General features: G+C 47.8%; 6 protein-coding genes across 6 annotated transcripts; 4 read left to right on the top strand and 2 right to left on the bottom strand.

The window, feature by feature from the left end:
- Positions 1-336: 336 nt before the first annotated feature.
- BDW43DRAFT_306487 (3'-5' exonuclease) lies at positions 337-1,845 on the bottom strand (the record flags this gene model as incomplete). The annotated part of the gene is made up of 2 exons (XM_032046040.1): positions 337-530; positions 588-1,845. 2 exons carry the CDS (start codon positions 1,843-1,845, stop codon positions 337-339), a joined length of 1,452 nt encoding a protein of 483 aa, XP_031905477.1.
- Positions 1,846-2,291: 446 nt separating this feature from the next.
- Positions 2,292-3,149, top strand: BDW43DRAFT_120707 (RNA-binding protein LSM5). The gene is made up of 6 exons (XM_032038069.1): positions 2,292-2,433; positions 2,489-2,545; positions 2,595-2,633; positions 2,696-2,723; positions 2,811-2,874; positions 2,938-3,149. The coding sequence occupies exons 1-6, from the start codon at positions 2,409-2,411 to the stop codon at positions 2,974-2,976; spliced, it is 252 nt and encodes an 83-aa protein (XP_031905478.1). The 5' UTR covers positions 2,292-2,408; the 3' UTR covers positions 2,977-3,149.
- Positions 3,150-8,173: 5,024 nt separating this feature from the next.
- On the top strand, positions 8,174-10,452 carry BDW43DRAFT_120759 (amino acid permease GAP1). The gene is made up of 3 exons (XM_032038070.1): positions 8,174-8,549; positions 8,633-9,050; positions 9,122-10,452. Exons 1-3 carry the CDS (start codon positions 8,264-8,266, stop codon positions 10,182-10,184), a joined length of 1,767 nt encoding a protein of 588 aa, XP_031905479.1. The 5' UTR covers positions 8,174-8,263; the 3' UTR covers positions 10,185-10,452.
- Positions 10,453-11,126: 674 nt separating this feature from the next.
- BDW43DRAFT_120761 (GTPase-activating protein RGD2) lies at positions 11,127-14,693 on the top strand. Its single transcript, XM_032038071.1, has 5 exons — positions 11,127-11,484; positions 11,548-12,691; positions 12,746-12,841; positions 12,895-13,080; positions 13,137-14,693. The coding sequence occupies exons 1-5, from the start codon at positions 11,254-11,256 to the stop codon at positions 14,123-14,125; spliced, it is 2,646 nt and encodes an 881-aa protein (XP_031905480.1). The 5' UTR covers positions 11,127-11,253; the 3' UTR covers positions 14,126-14,693.
- BDW43DRAFT_262234 (AAA family ATPase CDC6) lies at positions 14,621-17,203 on the bottom strand. Its single transcript, XM_032040404.1, has 2 exons — positions 16,829-17,203; positions 14,621-16,740 (listed from the first exon to the last, which is right to left on the bottom strand). The coding sequence occupies exons 1-2, from the start codon at positions 16,878-16,880 to the stop codon at positions 14,831-14,833; spliced, it is 1,962 nt and encodes a 653-aa protein (XP_031905481.1). The 5' UTR covers positions 16,881-17,203; the 3' UTR covers positions 14,621-14,830.
- Positions 17,204-19,786, top strand: BDW43DRAFT_262235 (DNA-protein crosslink repair co-factor UBX5). Its single transcript, XM_032040405.1, has 2 exons — positions 17,204-18,085; positions 18,144-19,786. The coding sequence occupies exons 1-2, from the start codon at positions 17,581-17,583 to the stop codon at positions 19,232-19,234; spliced, it is 1,596 nt and encodes a 531-aa protein (XP_031905482.1). The 5' UTR covers positions 17,204-17,580; the 3' UTR covers positions 19,235-19,786.
- Positions 19,787-19,945: the final 159 nt, after the last annotated feature.

The following is a 19,945-nucleotide window of genomic DNA, read 5'->3' on the forward strand; positions in this document are numbered from 1 at the left end:
CGATGCCTCATACGGGGTACGAATGCTGATTTCTACAAATTTTGGCATGGCTGTTGCAGACTTGGCACAATAGCTCCTGGCAATGTGAGAGCCAGGTAATTTCATGGCTAATTTTAATAGAGATGGAAAGAAAGTCTATAGACGAGGGAAGTTCCTGAAATTGTAGGTAAATTGTTTTGTTCAACGCTTTGTATATGAGAATACTGTCTATGCATTAGACCTGAAACAGAACTTAGGTATAGTGAGTGACTGATCAGAGCTTCCTCCGATCAGGACCTTCGAAGGTACTACACAAACCATCCACATCACAAAATGAGTTTAATTCAAGAGCCTCATTTAGACTGGTTTATTTTTTGGGTCAATTACCTCGACATCTTGAGCCTCAATATTCACAGTGGTCTTATGCACTATCTTAATTGGTAAATTCAGCTCAGCATTTGCGGGCAAAGGGGGTATGGGGTCTAAGGCAACCCGTTTTTCATCCATGGTGTTGAATAGACGGAGGCATGCGTATGGATCGGATGCAGCATCTACATTGACAGTATCGCATTAGACTTTTCGATATCTTTGGGTAATATATGACTTACATTGAACCTGCGAGTAGTTTAGTGACGAAGCCCAATCGCTACATCGAACCTCGGCATCTTTCGCTAGAGGGAGTCCGAAGTGTTCCTCGACCTGGGTGCTCAGATTGACAAGTCTCTTATTTATCAATTCCGGGTTCGTCTGGCAGTACTTGACTAATTTGTACAGATGGCTTAGTTCGAAGATACCGCATGTATCGATTTTAAGGAATTTGCGCAATCGAGTGCAATCTGCTTTGATCGATACGCCGACTTTCCGTACATGGGGGGACTCGAGAATGCGTTTCAGGGTAGGGGGGGTAAGGTCTTCGATAGCCCTCGCTGGTTTAAACATGGCGATGTGAAAAAGTGCGATTCGCGTTGGACTGGCAAGCTGAATCAAAGAGACGTTGTTTTGTATGGTGTCCGCCGCAGATACACTAGCTTTCCATTCCATATCGAATCCAAGTACTTCATCATCTAAGAAATGCTTTGCCACTGATTCGGCGCTTTCCAGCGTTTTGCAGTAATGTACTGAAATGTCATTCCCATCTGGGGTCTTGTACATTCGATGACTCCAGAATCTGTGCATGTCTGGAATACGAGGCGTATTTGGACTAAGGCTGTGCACTTTTGATTGAGGCCGCGCACCCTCGACTGAGGTTGAAGAATTGGCTTGGACGACGTGCTGGATGCTTTCTGTATCTTTGATATGCGTATTTGCCAACCGAACCCCTGAACTGGAGGTGCATAGTCTCTTGGATTTGAGGTCTGGGGGTGGTATCCTCCTTTTAGAGAGGTCTGCCATCTGCGATCGTATGCATCGACAAGTACCGAGGCCTAATGTAGTGCCTGGTGACTTTGCACTGAGTGTAGAGCAAGCGTAGTGACTTGGATACCTCTTATTATTGTGGCGTATGGTCGGGAGCTTAGGTCGTTCAACGCCCTTAGGCTTTATGCTCCTCTCTGCATCTCGACTAGAGAAGAAGTGAAAGGTACTCCATGATTGCCGCTCATTTTCAACATTGATGTCGGCTATACGATGGTTTCTGAGCTGGCTTTTGAAACCTGATTTAACCCATCTCGTAACATGAGCTAGCGTTGTTCGAAACATATTTGGAATGGTAGATGAAGCACGACTTCCGCCAGCTTTGACATTCAAGATTGCCTGGTTGTCAGGGAGACACGACCTGCGTGTCAACGTTGAGTAGGTAGCAATAGCCAAATAGTTTAAACCAACTTGAGGTTGAAATTTTGCAATGGCAATGGAGCCCCAGGACATCGTAGGATCCTGTCTTTTATAACAAACAGCATGCCGACTGAGAAACCGTCAGCTCAAAGATCAGATGAATGGAAACATAGACCAACGAGGCTCTTTCGAGTTTCTGGATAGGCGCATCATTATACACAACAAAGCGTTGTTGACGCTTTGTCACCTGCCATAAAGGGTGTTTCAGCCCTCTTGGAAAAGTCATACGGGTCCTCATAATTCAAAGCAATCATACTGAATGCGCCCCTGACAATAACCCTTGAGAACCGCAAGTAGACTGCAAATATAGACTCAATGAACCATTCCAAAATTAAGTTGCGACTAACTTTAAATGTCCGTGAAGATGGATTGGTAGATCTGATTGGCGCAAGAATGCCGGATCGGATAAACCTCCGCTCCATGCCCGCCAAGATTGTCCGAATCGGAATGATCGAGGATCCGCCTAACAGCGTGCGATTTCTATATCAAGCCTGACGAAGCTTTCTTTTACAAGAGGAGCTTTAGACCGTTCAAATCTAGATCTTACTCCTTCAAAATCTTTGTATTATCTCCCTTAACTACTTGCTTGGTCTATCATGGCTTCTCAACTCCTTCCCCTCGGTAACCACCCAATCATTTGTGTATTAGTAGAGCTCCTCGCTAATAAGTCCTATAGAGCTGATCGACAAGTGTGTCGGATCCAGAATCTGGGTCATCATGAAGAATGACAAAGGTTTGTCCATTTACATGAGAAAGACATCCGTAAGCTGACCCTCCTCCAGAATTCGCTGGCACTTTGCTCGGCTTCGATGACTACGTCAGTAAGTTACCTTCCCATTTTGTCTCAGCACTTCACAATCAACCAGGTACTAATGCAGCCTAGATATGGTCTTGGAAGACGTTACTGAATTGTAAGTACAGTTAGCCTCATAGCTCTTTCCGACCTACTTTATCTCCCCTCTGCTATCCCATCAACCCAGGAACTAACAGGAACGCAGCGACTACACCGGCACCCAGGTTAAGCTCCCCAAGATCTTGCTAAATGGAAACAATGTCTGCATGGTATGGACACTGCCACCTAACTCTTCTTCCCCCTTACATACCTGATAGCTAACATAACGACAGTTGATCCCTGGTGGCGAAGGGCCAGTTAGTAGCGCTTAGCGCCTGATATCCCATGCTGTTTGTTTCTGTTTTGAAGAGAAAAAAGAATTCGCTTTGATGAGCAATGATATCTTATAGAATTTACTATAATAGGGAAACCAATATTGTTTTTGTTTCTTTAGCCCTTACTTGTCCTGTTTTGAGTCAGGGGGTTGGGTTAGGTTGGGCTGTTTGTGCCACGAGGCCCCTTTCGTGCCTTGCAGCATGCATATCCTTTTCTTAGGTGTGGGTGCGGCTTAGAAGGTGCACTGTCAGCGATTGGAGCCGTGCTTTGAGTCTAGAACTACGATTTACGGATTGGTCTAGGCTTGTGTAGTAGTGAATGATATGGCGTAGGGGGTTGATTATGGGTGAATTCAAAGGTAGGTGGTTGACTTTGAAACTATGGAGAGATGCACAGTATGTGGAGACTATTGCTGTGGCTATAATCTCTGTAGGATGAAGTTCTCAATGCTGGTATTCCATATGTAGAATGTTGTGTATGGGGTTAATGATACCGCTCTTTCGAATTTCGTAAGTATCCAGCAAAGATCGATGGTGTGCAAGCAAATGGGGAGAGAACTGGACTTTTCCCCCACTTTTCGGGGATAAGATAGGCTTGACCAGCAGAACTCATTGCAGGTCGTGCAAATAAGGAGGGATGTCCTTTCACCCTGCTGCTGCAAAAGGATCATTCCAGGGCTTTTAATTTTGTATTTGGATATTGGCGGTGGAATCATTGATCGAGACGATCTGGTATAGATAGAGTCCGCAGAAGCGATAGAGATTGTCTTTAAAGTTCCCTTTTCGACTTCACTCTCCGTAAGATGGTAGCTACTTGTGCAGTAAACAACTTATGATGAGATACCCATTAGACAAGGCACTGTGTGAGACGGATAGAGATTTGGAACGATGAGGGACACAATATCCAGTCTATGACATGGAATTGAAGGGGGACGAAAGGAATCTACACTTGAAACCTCGCTCATCCATGCCATTTCAGTCAAAGGAAGCCATGAAAGAGTTAGTCAAAACAAAAAAGAAGTAACACACGCCGCGCAACACGCTCAGCATAGAGAATTAGGGGGGAAGGGTCCCTCGAGCGACAAGTTGGGCATCGAGTCGCAACGATGTCTGACGTAATCCTCCCCCGCTTCATCAGAGAAGAACGATATGGCAGGTTTAGGTTTCCATAAACACCTCAACGTTTTAGACCTCGAGGAACACTGATTTACGGGATTTCCTTTAGTAACCGATATTGCTAAGTGCGGTTGGCGATAGTATCATGAACAGTCTCGCCCCACTGGCATCTGCAGGACCGGCCCGGTTGGAGGCGGGTCTTTGGTTTTGACGACAAGGAGTATTCGAATCCAAAGGCTCTTCGTTGTTCAAGAGGCGAATAATGAAGGTTACGCCGCTACCCCAGATTCATGGGGAAAGCTGCTGACGATCCAGAGTGGAAACTGTTATGTAACGAATTGCTTCCCCGCGTTATGACCGTGGGAGATGTGGGTTTGGAATCAACTTTAACTTACCTTCTTCCAACTGTCTGATACAGGCGGAAATAAACGAGAAAAGTGAACAGGAAGAAGAATAAGTGAAGAATTACTCTGTGACAAGGTCTCTTGATATGCAGAGAGGAAATTAGATAATTATTGGCATTTACAAAATTAAATGGTATATGTTTAAGATTGGCGGCCGGCTTACTACGAAGATCGTCAAGATTGGCAGCGACTTGTATCGACATGGTAAAAAAAGAAAAAGATACTTGGCCGGTTGTATACCGGGTAAAGGTAAAGGAGAGACTCTTACGCGTCGCTGACCAACTTCCTACGTACGGAGTAGTAGTTTCATTTCTGCGAATTCTTTTTTCCCCTTTTATTAACATTGATTTTTAGAAACCGTCGTATTTCGGTGCCAGGAGGATTATCAAGACCAACGGACTCCGATCATCCCATTCCACCTAAAGTAGACCATGCCACCGTTAGAATAACCATTGGCTGGAATCAAGAGCCACGAGGCCTCCCATCACTTTAGGGTAGTACCTGTGGCCACGTCTGATACGAGGATACTCTGGGCGTTTGGGGTGCGCAGCTCTCTCAAATCACTCCTTTCCAACTGTGAAAGTCATTGACGCGCTTGACTGCTAAGGTGGTGTCAACGCCACAGGCCAGTACCTACTCTTACTGAGTGTAGTATTACAGCTGATATATGGTGTGGCCTTGATTGGTTCGGCAAAGGAACATGGACCACCCGAGACTCTTTCTGCCTAGACGCGATGTTACCGTGCCCCTCTGCTCGAGAAAGAGCTGTTCGATCCTGAGGGTGGAGATCCCCCGTTCCATGGTGCTGCTCAATAAGGTGCGCGGTTTATACCCTTCGCCCGACATACAAAGAAATAAGGATTAAGGTTGGTCTCACGCATTAGGAGAGAGAACCTAACCAAGTGGTCCGTTCGTTCAAAAATTTCCGCAGGTTCTCTCCTTCCCTTTTGCGTTCTTTGCTTTTGGTTTTCCTTTTTGTACCTACTCGTGTACCGAGGTTAGGGGTATTTTAGTACTACCGGTTTGGGGGGTTGGCACGGATCCCAACAAAGAGTGTGTGGGCCGAGGCACTCTTGGATCGATCTAAGACCACTTGTGGATGTGATATTACCCGTAAAGAGAGTACAGTCCCAATCTCGCGAGACACCGAGAACCTAGAGAGTTGCCTGATGCGCCAAGGTTGGAAGCACGGGTGTTCACCATTCTTATTACATATTGAATGGCCTTGTCAGGGACTCAGACTGCAACCAACATGAATGCGAGAGGTCTGATCGGGGCGCCAAGGCACACTGGAGATTTCCGGGCTTGCTACTCGAAGAATCCTTTTGCCCGTAGGAACACTGTCAACATGATCAAGGCTCGTAGCGTGACCGGGTCGCCTCAACGAGAATCAGTGTATGGAGCTTCTTGTCGAAGGGGTGAGCTGGACGGAGTAAAGGTCTGACATGCTTGAAGACCCCTTTTCCAGGACCCTATCCAGGACCAACCTCTTCCCGTGGTGATGTTCTCCCGTGCTTCCATGCATTGGTCGTTCCTAGCACAAGAGGATCGAGCGAGTAGGGTGCTCTCCGAACCGTCTCGCTCGAGGCTAGAAGGGGAAAAGAAATATGAGGAGGTCGCATTAAGTTTCAACTAATATAACCTACGGATAGCTAGGCGAGGATAGCCGTCGTGATGGCTTTTTGCAGGACGTGTATGCATCGAGCAGAATGTTTGACCAGGTACTAGAAACAGTACTCTGGACATACACCAAGAAGCACGGAGCAATCCCCGAAAAGAGTTTATCGGCGACAAGGCCCCCAGGCAATAGTCGAGCAGTTGAAACCATGGAATCCACCATCTGTGGCACGGCTCTGGATAACGCAACTCTTTCTCTCTTATCTATGAGATTGTTGGGGATATGATTGGTTTCAGATGCCAATCGCGTGGAAGTCGAGTGGGGACGATCAATTCCCAAAACGCCCTGGTCCGGCGGGGAATGGAAGGTGCAGTCCGCGAACGGCCCTCTTCCTTCACCCTCCTTTAGCGCTTCTTCCCACTTGTTCATAAGATAGAGAGATTTTTAATTTGCCTATGAGGGTTGGAAGGACAGAAAAGTCGTGGCATTTGCCACTATTCTGGAAGGATTTAAATTTACGAGTATTCTGGGGAGGTTGGGCAGGTACCTTTCAGGTATTAGTACATCTTGGTAGTGCCTCATCGGGTTAGTACTTCTTTTATGATATTCTCATCTCACCTCACATGCAAAGTTGATGTAGGATTACAGGGGAAAAGTTCTCCGACATGTAGTGAATCTTATGGTGCCAACATCAAAGTCACCTCAGACAATATATTTACCAAGTGGATCAGGTGTCATCTTGGGATGATAATCACTGATAAACTGATAGATAGTGGCCAGATATGTAGATACTAATGAGGTACTTGCCAGGTTGGGGGAGATAAGCAGCAACATACAAAAAGAGACGGGTAATAAGACACTACCCCACTCATTGAATCAGCTTAACGTCAACTAAAATTGACCTAAAAAGAAAAACCAGATAAATTAAATTCAAAAGTAAACCGGCACTCATTCGAACCTGTAGTGGATTGATTCTCGTGGTAAACCAAGCTTCAGCATAATCGGTACGAGAATGGAATCACGCGATATATGGTTCATGGAAAGGTACTGTACACCACAACCTGTGGCTCGGTGGCGTTGAACGGCTTCATATCGATGGCGTTGCGGGGGCAGTACAGGAAGAATCACTCATGTAACTAGTACTAACGCGCTCAGCCGCCCTCTTACCAACTGATTACGGCGAGGGACTAGGAATGTGTTTACAAGAAGAAAAAGAAATAAAAGATACTTTCACCATCCTAGATCTTCTCTTCTGGCATGAACCCTGTGATAAAAGTCCGTTACCTACCTGAAAAGAAGAGACGGGAGGATTCAAGTCAAATATACGACCTAAGCCGGGGTCAGACTAGGTTGGGTTAGTAGCAAAATAAGTACATTCTCTTCTAATCTCTTAACCTTTTGAAACGTCCTTGGGTCGCATGAAATTCCCGCAAATCCGGACTTATCGATACGGTCAAGTAATGGTAATGATAATGAAATGAGAAGCAATCAGTCCGCTATCAGAACCCCCGTCCATTGGGCCAAGTTAAGGTTTTCCCCATACTGCACTTGCGTCCACTGAATTGTCCGGTTCCAGATCCTCTTTCCAGTAAGCCACATGGGCTAGACTAACACAGTAAAACTGCAAATCGGCATGTCCGCTGCTCTGCCCGCCTCTCCTCCCTCTACCCTCGTCAATAATAGGCCAATGCTACGGACCCTTCCCAAGGAGCGGTGGTGTGAAATCAGTCCATGGTGTTTGATTCCCCCAATGCCCTCAAATCATATTTTTTTTTTTTTAAAAAAAAAAAAGGGATTTAATTTATTTCGTTATTTCATTAAGAAAATAAAATATTATGATTGATTTCCCCATTTGCTTAATATAAATAACGCTGATGATCCCACCGTCATTAACAAGTAGACTTCCTTTATAGATTCGCCCATTTCCCTCCCGCTCCTCTTCCTCACTGGATATACACCTTCTGACAATCCTAAACGGTCGCGGGGCCCTTTTGTCTCTCACGCGCTCCTCCAAGCATTTGCCCTTTTTCATCCTCTCTCAGGGCTTAAGATACATTCGTTCCCCCTCCTTCCCTCTACTACTATTAATTTATTGATTCGATTTCATCTTTTTACCTCCTAAATAGGAGGAGTAACGGAATCCAACATGGAGAAAGACAAAATTGAGACCAAGACCGAGCCCAGCGTGCCGTCCTTCGAGTCACCGCCACCTATGTATGGCGAAACAGAGACAACACGGGGAAGCCTGGGTCAAAGAATATGGGACAGTTTCAAGAGAGATCCAAACGCCCACGTCACGGCTAATCCATCCTCCGGTGCGGACGGAAAGTCCTTCGATGTTGAAACCGCCGCGCACGCAACAGCGGAGTCGCCATTGCAGCGTAGCCTGAAGGGCCGTCATCTCCAGATGATCGCCATCGGAGGTTCTATCGGTATGCGTAGCCCGTTTCATGCTATTGTACCATCAGAGTTATAAAAGAGATTCGGCCCTGACCTCTATCCTTGTCATCTTTAGGTACCGGTCTTTTCGTTGGTTCCGGAAAGGTTCTGGCCACTGGAGGTCCAGCATCGGTTCTCATTGCTTATGCTTTGATCGGTTGCATGCTTTACTGCACCGTACACGCGCTTGGTGAAATGGCGGTTCTGTTCCCTGTGGCAGGTTCGTTTTCCCACTACTCGACTCGATTCATTGATCCCGCATGGGGTTTCGCCATGGGTTGGAACTATGCCTTGCAATGGCTCGTAGTGCTGCCGTTGGAAATTGTGGCTGCCTCCATCACTGTCGACTACTGGGGTTCCAGTATCTCGAACGCCGCGTGGGTAGCTATCTTCTGGGTCTTAATCGTCTCAATCAACATGTTCGGCGTCAGGGGCTACGGTGAGGCCGAGTTTGTCTTCTCGCTCATCAAGGTAATTGCCGTAATTGGCTTTATGTAAGTACCCTGATGTGTTGCGACGCATGTTCACCTCACCGTGTGTAAAAAACATGACTGATGTAGAATAGAATCCTTGGTATCATCCTGAACTGTGGCGGAGGCCCCGAGGGCGGCTATATCGGTGGAAAGTACTGGCACAGTCCCGGTGCCTTCCATAATGGGTTCAAAGGCCTTTGCAGTGTCTTCGTCAACGCCGCGTTTGCCTTCGCTGGTACTGAGCTCGTTGGTTTGGCTGCAGCTGAAACTGCTAATCCTCGGAAATCTCTCCCGACCGCGGTCAAGCAGGTGTTCTGGCGTATCTGTCTTTTCTACATTGTGTCGCTCACACTCGTTGGCCTCCTTGTCCCCTACGACGATCCCCGACTCATCAGCGGACAATCTAGCTCTGACATTAGAGCGTCCCCATTCGTCATCGCCATCAAGAATGCTGGTATTGCTGTCCTGGATTCTATCATGAACGTCGTCATCATGATTGCAGTGTTGTCTGTAGGCAACTCTTCGGTTTACGGCTCTTCTCGTACCCTTGCAGCCCTGGCCGAGCAAAAACAGGCTCCCCAGTTCCTGGCATACATTGATCGGAAGGGTCGACCGCTTTGGGCAATCATGGTTGCGTCGACTCTCGGTCTGCTCAGTTTTCTGGCTGCATCGGACAAACAAACAGTTGCGTTTGAGTGGATGATGGCCATTTCAGGTCTCTCGTCAATCTTCACTTGGGGCTCGGTTTGTTTGGCACATATTCGCTTCCGCAGTGGCTGGAAAGCTCAGGGCCACAGTCTGGATGAGCTCGCTTTCCGTTCACAACCCGGAATCATTGGCTCCTGGATCGGATTCATTTTCAACTTTCTCGTCCTTGTCGCACAGTTCTGGGTTGGTTTCGCGCCAATTGGATACGGCGAGATGACTGCCGGCGAGCTCGTTGAGTCCTGGTTTTCTGTGTATCTCGCTGGCCCGGTCGTCCTGCTGTTCTATATCCCCTACAAGCTTTGGTTCAAAACACCCATTATCCGAGCCAAGGATATGGACTTGCACACCGGCCGTCGCGATCTTGACCTGCAGTATTTGATCGAGCAGGAAAGGGCAGCGCAAGCCGAATGGCCAGCATGGAAGAAGGTGTATAAGTTGTTCTGTTAGCATCGGAAGTTTCGTAATTTATTGTTTGTTTTGCAGGACTGAAATTCACTGGGCTGATTCTCTGCTGTACAATTATGATTAATGTGCCTATATTCCGATTCCAATAACCAATCTCATGATACCAATTTCAAGCCTAAAATCAATTACTTCTGTATTCCTCGGTAAAACATTAGTGACCGTCGAGCCGTTTATCCATATCATGTCGCTGCGTTAAGCTTTTGAATTATTGACATTGACTTGCGTCTTCCTCCAGTCTTGGCATGTTTGGGTCTGGAGAACGTTCCAGACAGCTTTAGGTAAAGCTGATACCGACCGTATGGACAGTTGTATTGGCGTCTCCTCGCGCCAATTTATAGTGGCCCACAAGCCGAGTAATGTACTGTAATTACTTTGTCAAGTCCTTTTAAAAGGAGCGAACGTGTGTAATATTTCACGGTGCAACCAAAAATAGCAACCCGGGTGAGACACGTGAGGCTGGGGCGGCTATGGACTTGGTTGTTTCACTACGGTAAATTACAATCATGGAGCTGGAGCGATGTTTTCCTCTCTGATCTCCGCCAGCAAAGAAATCGTCTTCCCCTGTTGTCATCCATTTCATACTGTAGAGAATCCTAGTATCCTCTACCCTCACTTGGATATTTCATTCTCTTTGTGCCTTGTTGGTATTTCTTTATTTTGTTTATCACTTTTCCGGGGGTCCTTCTTTCTCGGCATCTGGTTGCTATATAGCCGCCCTACCATAGATCCTCCAGTGCCTATGTTTGCTCGCCGCCGGTCTAAGCCACCGAAAGGATTTGCTGTTACTGTTCTTTGATTCAAGCGTTGTCAACGAGGCTGGTCACTCTTTGTTTATTCACCGCCCGCGTAACTGCCCTTCCGTTTCGGATATATCCAAACCTCAGCCTGGTGGCTAGTTTCGAATCATTAGTGGCTTTGTTGGCGACTGAGGTCATTCATTTTCTCTAGCTTTGATGCAATTCTGAGACACCGGCGCCAGATTTACGGTTATCATCCAGTTTCTTTCGACTCTCAATTTCAAGGTCGCATTGCCTGATATCCGACCGTCACCATGTCCGGTTTCGCAGTTTCGTTCTGGACGCCGGACTACGCAACCGGCCTGGGGGTGCTCTATGGGAAGCTCCAGCAAGGCGTTGTCGAGAACAAGCAAATTATCACAATCGCGTCTATGCGTGCAGATGCAGAAGAACAATATGGCGCGCGGTTAGGGGATATCGCACCGGCCGTGGATCGGTTGACAGGGACGGGGTTTGGGAAGGACGATGGGGCAAGTGTGAGGAAGGTAGGTTAGCCCCGACCATGGATAGAGATAGGTGGTGTACTAAGAATCTTGGCCTACGTGAAGGCTTATGAAGGTGTTCGCACTGAGATGATCGAGGCCGCCAAGAATCACCAAAAGATCGCTGCAAACATTCGCGAATTAGTTGTGTCACCTTTCAGGCGTTGGTGCGATCAGCATGAGGCACGAATCCAGAACTCACACGACGACCTTCAGGCGCGTATCAAAGAACACACTAAACAGGCGGACCTTGTGAAGAAACTCCGGAGTCACTACTTCAATAAATGCCGTGTGGTGGAAGACTTGGAGGAAGAGAATAAGCTCGCCTTTCAGGCTCCCGAGACTAGCCCGAAAGTCAAAGCGCCCCCCAAGATCATACTCCCGGAGGAGACAGAGGAGGAAGAACCGGTGGAGATCGGAGACCACGTTTACACCCCTGAGGGCCTCAAGCAGCTGTTGGTTCACATGCTGGATAATATCAAGCTAGGCGATGTGAAGGTGCCCATTATCGGTACCTACCAGAACACATCGACCGGTGTCGATATCGTGGAATACACTCAGAAACACATGAATGCAACCAGCGTCAGTTATGCAGAGAGGATCGGGCAGGATCTTGTCGACAATGGCTTGCTCCGGTTGGTGGGCAATATGGGTAGCACATTTGCTAACAGCAGCAAGATGCGATATCAATGGCGCCCCAAAGTATTCCAAATTACCGGCATTCCCGAGAAGAACAAGCCTCTGATGCGTGTAACCTCGATGGCGAATAGTGAGGACGGCAGCGAATCACCTATATCTTCTGTTTCGGAGATGTTGGCGGGCTGGAACCCTCTCAACAACTCCCATCCGAACGAGACGCCGTCGGAGAAGCTGCGCAGAGAAGCACGCGAAGCTGATGAACGGTACAAGGCTGCGGTGCGGAAGCTAGACCAGATCAGATGCAAGCTTGAGGAAGAGATTTTGGAGAATCTCCGGTTTATGGAGCAGTGTGAGCTAGACCGGCTCAAGGCGATCAAGGCGGTTGTCCTTGATTTCTCGGGTGCTATCAGCAACGTCATCCCGAACCTGCAAAGTACGGTGGATCATATGATGCTTTACCAGGAGACTATTCAGCCTCTCGGCGATCTTCGGTATCTTCTTGAGAATTACCGGACCGGAGGTTTTGTACCTCGGGTTCAAGCATATGAAAATTACTACGGCTCCGTGGAAGGTAAGATTTTAAGAGCTAACTCCGTATGAGATGTACAATAACTGACCCGTGCAGATCAAAACTTCGGCGTTGATCTTGAGGCTAGAGCAAGAGCTGATCGCAAACGGGTCCCCGTCCTTGTTACTACCCTCTTGACTTATCTTGACAATCGTAGGGCAATAATATTCTTGGTACGAAGGATTGTTGCTAACGGAATATCAAAGGTTATCCGGAACTCGAGGGCGATGAGGCACGACGTGCCATCTGGCTTTATGATGTTCCTCTGGCAGCCACCCACCAACTCCGTAACATCTTGAACAACAGCAAAATAGACTACCAGGAGGTTCTAGACAAATACGAGGTACCTATTGTTGCAAGCGTCTTGAAATTGTATCTTCTTGAGTTACCAGGTCCGTATCGCCTTAAAGAAAATCCGCCGCAGTCTCGCGCTGACTACATTTCACAGATTCCCTTGTTTCTTCGCAAGTTTACGAAATTGTTAAGACCATTTATTCTACCACCGCTCATGAGACGACAGAGGAAGGCCGGATCAAGGTCTTGCAGAGCACACTTGGTCAGCTTCGCCTCAACAACATTGCCACGCTTGACGCTATCATGACCCATTTCACGCGCTTGATTGACCTTACGTCTGCCGATGAGGCTTACATTTCTGCACTTGCTCAAACACTGTCTCCTTGCATCCTTCGCCCACGCGTCGAGAGCAGTCTTACAATGAACGAGCGCCACAGCTACCGTCTTATCCGTGACCTTTTCGCTCACAAAGATGCAATCTTTGGCGAGTTGAAGCGCCAATCCAGTGGTCTTGGAGTTACAGGTTCCATCAGCCGTCCTCGTGCCATTAGCACAGATGAAAGCAATCGCCGCGCAGCTATGGAAGCTCGGAACCGTGCTATCATGGATCGCAGCCGGGCTAACAGCCCTGCGCCTCCCCGAAAACATCGGCGGGATCGCTCTAGCGGACCCTCGGAGGTTGGCCGTTTCCCTGTTAATGTCACCAGCCCAACTGAGAGGCGAACCGCCACCCGTAACAGCCTAGATGTTCCTAGCAGCAACAGCTCCCCGACCGCCCAGGAACAGCTGTCCAATGTGAACATAAATGCTGCTACCGAGGCTACTACCAATGGGACCTCCAGTGATTCCTCGGCCTCTGCTACCGCCAACGAAACGACTTCCGACGGCACTACGAGCCCCCCACCCATGGCGACGTCAGCAGCAGACGACTCTCCTACGCCTACTCCTACTCCAGCCGCCGATGCCGAGAAGCGCGCTTCTATCACTCGCTCCTCATTCACCCGCAAGCCCGGGCTCGGTAACCGATCTAGCTTCCCCGTCGTCCCAAGTGGAGAATCTGGGACAGACAGCAAGCGAAACAGCCTGGCTGACAGCGAACCCAAAGGTGTAACATTGGAAGACAAGCCAATGGATGATGACTAAATATATTACCCATCAAAACTCATATCTCCTTAGATTCATTTTGGAATCGAAAGGAAGCAAAGTATGACCATATAAGATGCACATAAAACCCCCAAATCAAAAAAAGAAAGAAACTGGAATTTCAGGTGGAAATGTATGTATTTAGTCGACGTTTCTCGAACTTTCAGCAGGCCTTGTTAGTTGAGATGATGTCGACAGTCGCGATATGCTCTTTCATGTTCCGAAGTCTTTTTTCCTATCTTTCACCATTCTTCTTCTATTCAAGTATAAACCATATCATACCATTCGTTTATCGTTTCGCATACCCCCACCGCCAGATATTTCCATATATGTTTATCTTCTTATTTTTCTCTAATGTATTCCTGTATGCATAAAGTATTTTCTTTTATTATTTATTGTTTTGCGTGCTTTCGCAGTGTTCTCTTTCCAAGCGATCTTTGTGGAATTGACTATAAAGTCCTTTCAGCTTCGACAAGCTGATAGCTTATTCATATGTAGAGATGTGTTCTCGATTCATGACATTTTATAACCCAAGTCTTATTCTCACTAGCATTATGATCGTATCTAGATAAACTATACAGAGCTGTGTCCGAATGCTATGATAAACGCTAAACAGGATAATGCCGAACGCAACACCTATACAAATGGTCGATGACAAAACTTATCCAATAGACTCCGTCAGTGTGGTACAGTTCATTATACATATCACAGCCCTTGGCCCGTGAGCAACCGTCTGAGGATGCCCTCTCCTGGGCCAGCAAGCTGGGTTTCGATCTCTCTCTGGGATACGAAACAGACGAGTCCCTGTTCGTCCATGGCTCTGCTGGGGGTCATAGGGCCGCTCATGGACTTGGAGGGAGAGCGCCTAATGTTTGAGCCTCCGGCCACAGTGCCGCCTCGACCCTTTCCCTGATATTCTCCGACTAGCCCCAATGTCTCCAAGTTACTGAGTACATCTCTGAATTCGGTTGCTGTAAGTGGATGGAGGATATTGTCTGCTCGACACAAAGTACAATATGTATCGAATATTTGCTTGATGGTTGGAGCCAAATTCTTGGTCTTCGAGGGTGTACCTGGAACTTCCCCGTCACGTCGTTTCCGGTCGAGTGCAATTAATGCACAAATGGCGGCTTTTTGTTGAAGGTTAAGGCCCTGTAGCCGCTGGACAGTCCCTTGTCCAAACGTCGCTGAAGTGATACGGGCAACGTGAGCAATGCTGGCCCGTGGCGCGGTAAGCGTTGTATAGGCTGTTGTAGAATTATCTTTTGATCTTGCGGGAGATGAAAGGTTGTTATTTTCAACCAGTATAGTTTTGGAAGGGCTGTCTGGGTTCTCATTTTGTTTTTCCAGTTTCTGCAATGTCTCTTGTTCGATAAGATCAAGAGCGCGCTTAATGAGCTCAAAAGCCTTTCGCAAATCGCCGGTCTGAGATGCAACCTTCTTTGAACATAATTGTATAGCTGCCGGTTGAACGAAAGGAATGAATTTTGGGTCATCGCACTGACCAGAAGGAAGCAACGAGCGGAGTCGTTCAGTAACCACGTTGGCGATCTGACCGGCATTGTAAGGTAAGAAAGGAAGTAAACGAGGTTTCAGGTTCTTTGCCTTCAATTGTGGCAATGAACGGTCGGTTAAATCCAGTGCATTAGCGATTCCGATAAGCATGAGCTTGGATTTGCCGTGCAATGACCACTCGAACAGAGATTGAAGGATACCCGCATCCGCCGTAAGGAGGTGATCTATTTCGTCCAATGACACCAGAAACATATCGTCTTGCTTCTTATCGGATGTGAACATGGTCTTTAGTCTTTCTGATTCGCTTTTCTTGAAAATTTGCTGGTCATCGCAAAGATCTTCGATGAGCTTGCTGTATACATCACGAGCACTTCGCATACTAGCACAATTGACATGTGTGACCTTCACAGACCCAAGGTCAAGTTCATCACACACTTCCTTGACCATGGCACTTTTGCCTGTTCCTGGAGGACCACTAACATATAGACAGCTACCATGTCGGGATTTCAGACTATCCTGTATGAACGAAAGTAGCTTTTCCCGTTCCGCTTCACGGCCGATAAGACGGCCCGAGTTTGCGCCCCGGGCAAACAATTGTCTAGCTTGGGTATATACCGTTTGTGTGGTTTGTGTGGCCGTTGGGGTGAATGTTAGTCGCGGCGTACGTGGGGTTAAGGATATTCCTCCGACCTGAACCCGGTGCTTTGGTGTGATAGGCGGCGAGTCAAGGGCGTCTCGATATCTGGACTTTGAAGGGGTTTTAAACTCAACGGGTGTAGCATTTTCGTCTGTACTGGTTGGCTGAGGCTCGGCGCATCTTTTCGTCGATAATCTTCCATTGACCGATTTAGAGGTACGGATACGTGGATTGGTCTTTGTAGGAGATGGCGCTTCATGCTCCAGCTCTGAGTGCCTCACACATTCATTCTCAATGGGGACGTCCTTAGCCTTGACATTATTTTCCTGTTGAAAGTTGCCGCTACTTTTTGTCTTTGAACGCAGTTGACGTGTTGTCGATACAGACGGCGCATTCTCTTTTCGAAGAATGCGCGGCGGTTGTGTCCGGCGCCTACTCGCACTGCGTGCTGGCAATACTGGAACTAATGCAAATCAGTTAGTATTGACAAACAGCATCCAAGTGGACGCACGAGGAAAGAGAGAAGATAGGTGGCTCAAGATCAACCATACCTTCCACCTCAAGAGTGTTTCGTTGGCGCTTGCCGAGAATCGAAGCTGTCATTGTGAGCGAGCTATCGTCAATGGTTGTGGCAGGAGCAGATGAGGATGAAGTATGGATAGGCAAGTACGAAGGAGGCAGTAGACATAAAAGTTGCGTGTTGCTACTACCTATCCATCAATGACAGGTACTTGGCAGCCCCGTCGGTATGGAACTTTGCCCAACCAGGCATAATTTCTTTCTCACGCGTTGTCGCGTCACGCGTTGAGCTACTCCCGAAATGGAAGGCATCATATCCCGGTCGCACTACGGGAGGCGAGAGGCCAAGGAACGCAGTTTACTAATAACTAGCGTAAAGGCCGCTTATCCCCGCGGTAGCGGAGAATCTGATTATCCAAGTCCACAAGCAAGTGCGTCACTCGATTCTACCTGATGATGCGGGTCAATTCTACAAAACCATCTTTCAGATTATTCCGTTGGCGCCAGTGATCAGGTCAAGTGACAGAAAGGTCATAAACTCGATCCATCATTTTACCACCTAACTGCCTGCATTAGTATTAATCGATAGTCCAGTCAGTGGCTTTGGCACCTTTCCTTTCACGGGGCAGTTACGGAGTACAGCTCATTATTGCAGTTTGCAGTTGTTTGCATCACATCGTCACAACTCAATACACTGAAGCTTGCGGCATAGTTCCTTCTACCTCATTACGTTCATCCTCCTTCAAGTCGCGTTCTTGTACACCTCCCAAGCTTTCTGCCCGCTATGAATGACGATGTGGTGGCTCAGTTCACCGAGATCACGGGCTCGAGCCCTGAGTTGGCCACTCAGTATCTGCACCTAGCCGATTACGATATCGAACAAGCCATGCAGCTTTATTTCGAAAATGGTGGCGCACCACTAACTGATGAGCCAATGCCATCTACATCGGATGCTCGGGGAGCTCGTCGCACCGCAGGTGACAGCGGGGTTGTACATGTTGACTCCGATGACGAGGTTACTGTCGACGAAACGCGATCGACTCCTCGACACCAAGCGCCACAAAGTTCTACTTATGAAGACGACGAGGCCATGGCTCGGCGTCTCCAGGAAGAAATGTATGGTGGGGGAGCGGGAGGGGGAGGAGGGCCAGGTGTTGTTGATGATGATGGCGTGCGTGCTCCGATGGCCCGCACAACAGAAACACTTGTAGGGCCCGAAGCAGACTTTGACGATGGTGATATGCATGCAAGTATATTGGGTCAATTGCGCGCTCGTCAGCAACGCAATAGTTAGTGTTCTCGTAATATCGGCATGCTTGTACGTTTACTAACCTTCACCTCTGTTAGGTCGACCTGGTATATTCAACCAGAGAGATACTGCATCGATATGGACAGGAGATGACGAAGCCTCGCGCCGCGAAAGGCTTTCGGCAGCCACAGGAGGCGCGTCTGACGCCTCGAATAAGTCAAATATGCTTGCCGAAATGTATCGTCCGCCGTTTGAGATAATGTCACGGCTCCCATGGGATGTGGCCCGCCAAGAAGGCCGTGAAAATGAGAAGTGGCTGCTGGTTAACATACAAGATCCCTCGATCTTCGACTGCCAGCTGCTGAACAGGGACTTGTGGAAGGACGCCGGGATCCGAGACACTGTCAAAGAACACTTCATCTTTCTACAGTACTCAAAGGATGACCCACGCTCTGCACCGTACATACAATACTACTTTCCGGGTAGCGACATTTCCGATAATTACCCTCATATGGCGATTGTCGATCCACGCACTGGTGAGCAAATGAAGGTGTGGTCCGGACCGCCCGTGATGAAAGCTGCGGAGTTCCTCATGCAGCTACATGAATTCCTCGACCGTTACAGTCTAAAGCACAACGTGCGGAATCCAGTGGCCAAGCGGAAACCAGAGAAGAAGGAGAAGAACATTGATGCTATGACGGAGGAGGAGATGATGGAATTGGCGATGAGAAATAGCCTTGGTACAGATGCCTCGCAGCCTCAAAAGTTGGAAGATCCCGACGATTTGACTCGTAGCGTCGAGGATGTTAAAGGCAAAGGCCGAGCAGCGGAGACAGAAGATGTCGGCATGGGTGAAGCAGGCCAGGGTAGGAATGGCGAAGCCGAAGCCTCCCCATTCTTTTCGATCCCTGACAATCGGCCACACACCGAGCCCTCTGCCGACCCGGCTACGACTACACGCATTCAGTTCCGCCATCCATCTGGGAGAGTGATTCGACGTTTCGCTCTGAAGGATCCGGTTCAGAGAATCTACGAATGGCTCAAGGCTGATCCCCCGTTGTCAGATAAAGCGGGCGTAGAGTTCGAGCTCAACTCCCTAGGCCATAACTTGATCGACTCTCTCGACAAGAGTGTGGAAGACGCTGGCTTGAAAAATGGAACGGTAATGATAGGATTTGTTGAAGAATAAATGCACATGATTGAGGATAAGATACCTGCATTTGATGAGGCGTTGGGTTCGGAAACTTGTGGACCGGCCGGTTATGGGTTCAAGGAACAATCGAGTTCCACTTCTACACTATGGGTTCTCACCTAGATAGGGGGCATGTCTTGCCTCATTTAGAATTGTCGTCATTTCGCTTCTTTCTACTTTCTCCTGTTTATTGACAAGCTATTACATATCTTGTTACATGCTAGGACCAAGCTATAATCATGCTACCATGCACGGACTGCACCTTCAAGTGATGCTCCTAGAGGATTTGATATCACAAATATCATCGCCATCCCAATAAATGGGGAGCTTTTTCCACTATTAAGCCTTTGGGCATCATGAATATCTTCCTCAAAAGTGAGAAATCATCTCGCCAAAATGTACCTAACGAATGTTTGGGGGCTTTATGCCTAGTGAAGCTCAGTTCTAGTTGACATCAGAATGGTCAGTTTTTCTAGCCAGGAACCGCATGAAGCGCCATAGAAGGTGGAGGAGTGTAAACAGAAATTGACTGCTTATGCAGGATACTAAGTGACACCTAATCGTAAGAAGCAAGCCTTAGTAAATCAAGAAAAGACAGAAGAAGTTGTACCACGGTAAATCCAACTACAAATGACATTTATTCCCGCAACCAGGTTTTAGCCTTGTTGTGAAGCGAAGATCTTTTATCTCGTAAAGGAATCATACCCA

The sequence above is a fragment of the Aspergillus alliaceus genome, assembly GCF_009176365.1.
Source record: "Aspergillus alliaceus strain CBS 536.65 unplaced genomic scaffold BDW43scaffold_3, whole genome shotgun sequence".
Lineage (NCBI taxonomy): Eukaryota > Fungi > Ascomycota > Eurotiomycetes > Eurotiales > Aspergillaceae > Aspergillus > Aspergillus alliaceus.

What these genes read in the sequence shown, in the direction of transcription:
- BDW43DRAFT_120707 (XM_032038069.1), top strand. Translation starts at nt 2,409, where the DNA reads ATGGCTTCTCAACTCCTTCCCCTCG. An exon ending in TTCTCAACTCCTTCCCCTCG is followed by an intron (nt 2,434 to 2,488) that starts GTAACCACCCAA and finishes TAAGTCCTATAG; the next exon opens with AGCTGATCGACAAGTGTGTC. An exon ending in TTGGAAGACGTTACTGAATT is followed by an intron (nt 2,724 to 2,810) that starts GTAAGTACAGTT and finishes ACAGGAACGCAG; the next exon opens with CGACTACACCGGCACCCAGG.
- BDW43DRAFT_120759 (XM_032038070.1), top strand. Translation starts at nt 8,264, where the DNA reads ATGGAGAAAGACAAAATTGAGACCAAGACCGAGCCCAGCGTGCCGTCC. An exon ending in CGCCATCGGAGGTTCTATCG is followed by an intron (nt 8,550 to 8,632) that starts GTATGCGTAGCC and finishes TGTCATCTTTAG; the next exon opens with GTACCGGTCTTTTCGTTGGT. An exon ending in ATTGCCGTAATTGGCTTTAT is followed by an intron (nt 9,051 to 9,121) that starts GTAAGTACCCTG and finishes GATGTAGAATAG; the next exon opens with AATCCTTGGTATCATCCTGA.
- BDW43DRAFT_120761 (XM_032038071.1), top strand. Translation starts at nt 11,254, where the DNA reads ATGTCCGGTTTCGCAGTTTCGTTCTGGACGCCGGACTACGCAACCGGC. An exon ending in ATGGGGCAAGTGTGAGGAAG is followed by an intron (nt 11,485 to 11,547) that starts GTAGGTTAGCCC and finishes GCCTACGTGAAG; the next exon opens with GCTTATGAAGGTGTTCGCAC. An exon ending in CTTGACTTATCTTGACAATC is followed by an intron (nt 12,842 to 12,894) that starts GTAGGGCAATAA and finishes GGAATATCAAAG; the next exon opens with GTTATCCGGAACTCGAGGGC.
- BDW43DRAFT_262234 (XM_032040404.1), bottom strand. Translation starts at nt 16,880, where the DNA reads ATGACAGCTTCGATTCTCGGCAAGCGCCAACGAAACACTCTTGAGGTG. An exon ending in AAACACTCTTGAGGTGGAAG is followed by an intron (nt 16,741 to 16,828) that starts GTATGGTTGATC and finishes GATTTGCATTAG; the next exon opens with TTCCAGTATTGCCAGCACGC.
- BDW43DRAFT_262235 (XM_032040405.1), top strand. Translation starts at nt 17,581, where the DNA reads ATGAATGACGATGTGGTGGCTCAGTTCACCGAGATCACGGGCTCGAGC. An exon ending in CGCTCGTCAGCAACGCAATA is followed by an intron (nt 18,086 to 18,143) that starts GTTAGTGTTCTC and finishes CACCTCTGTTAG; the next exon opens with GTCGACCTGGTATATTCAAC.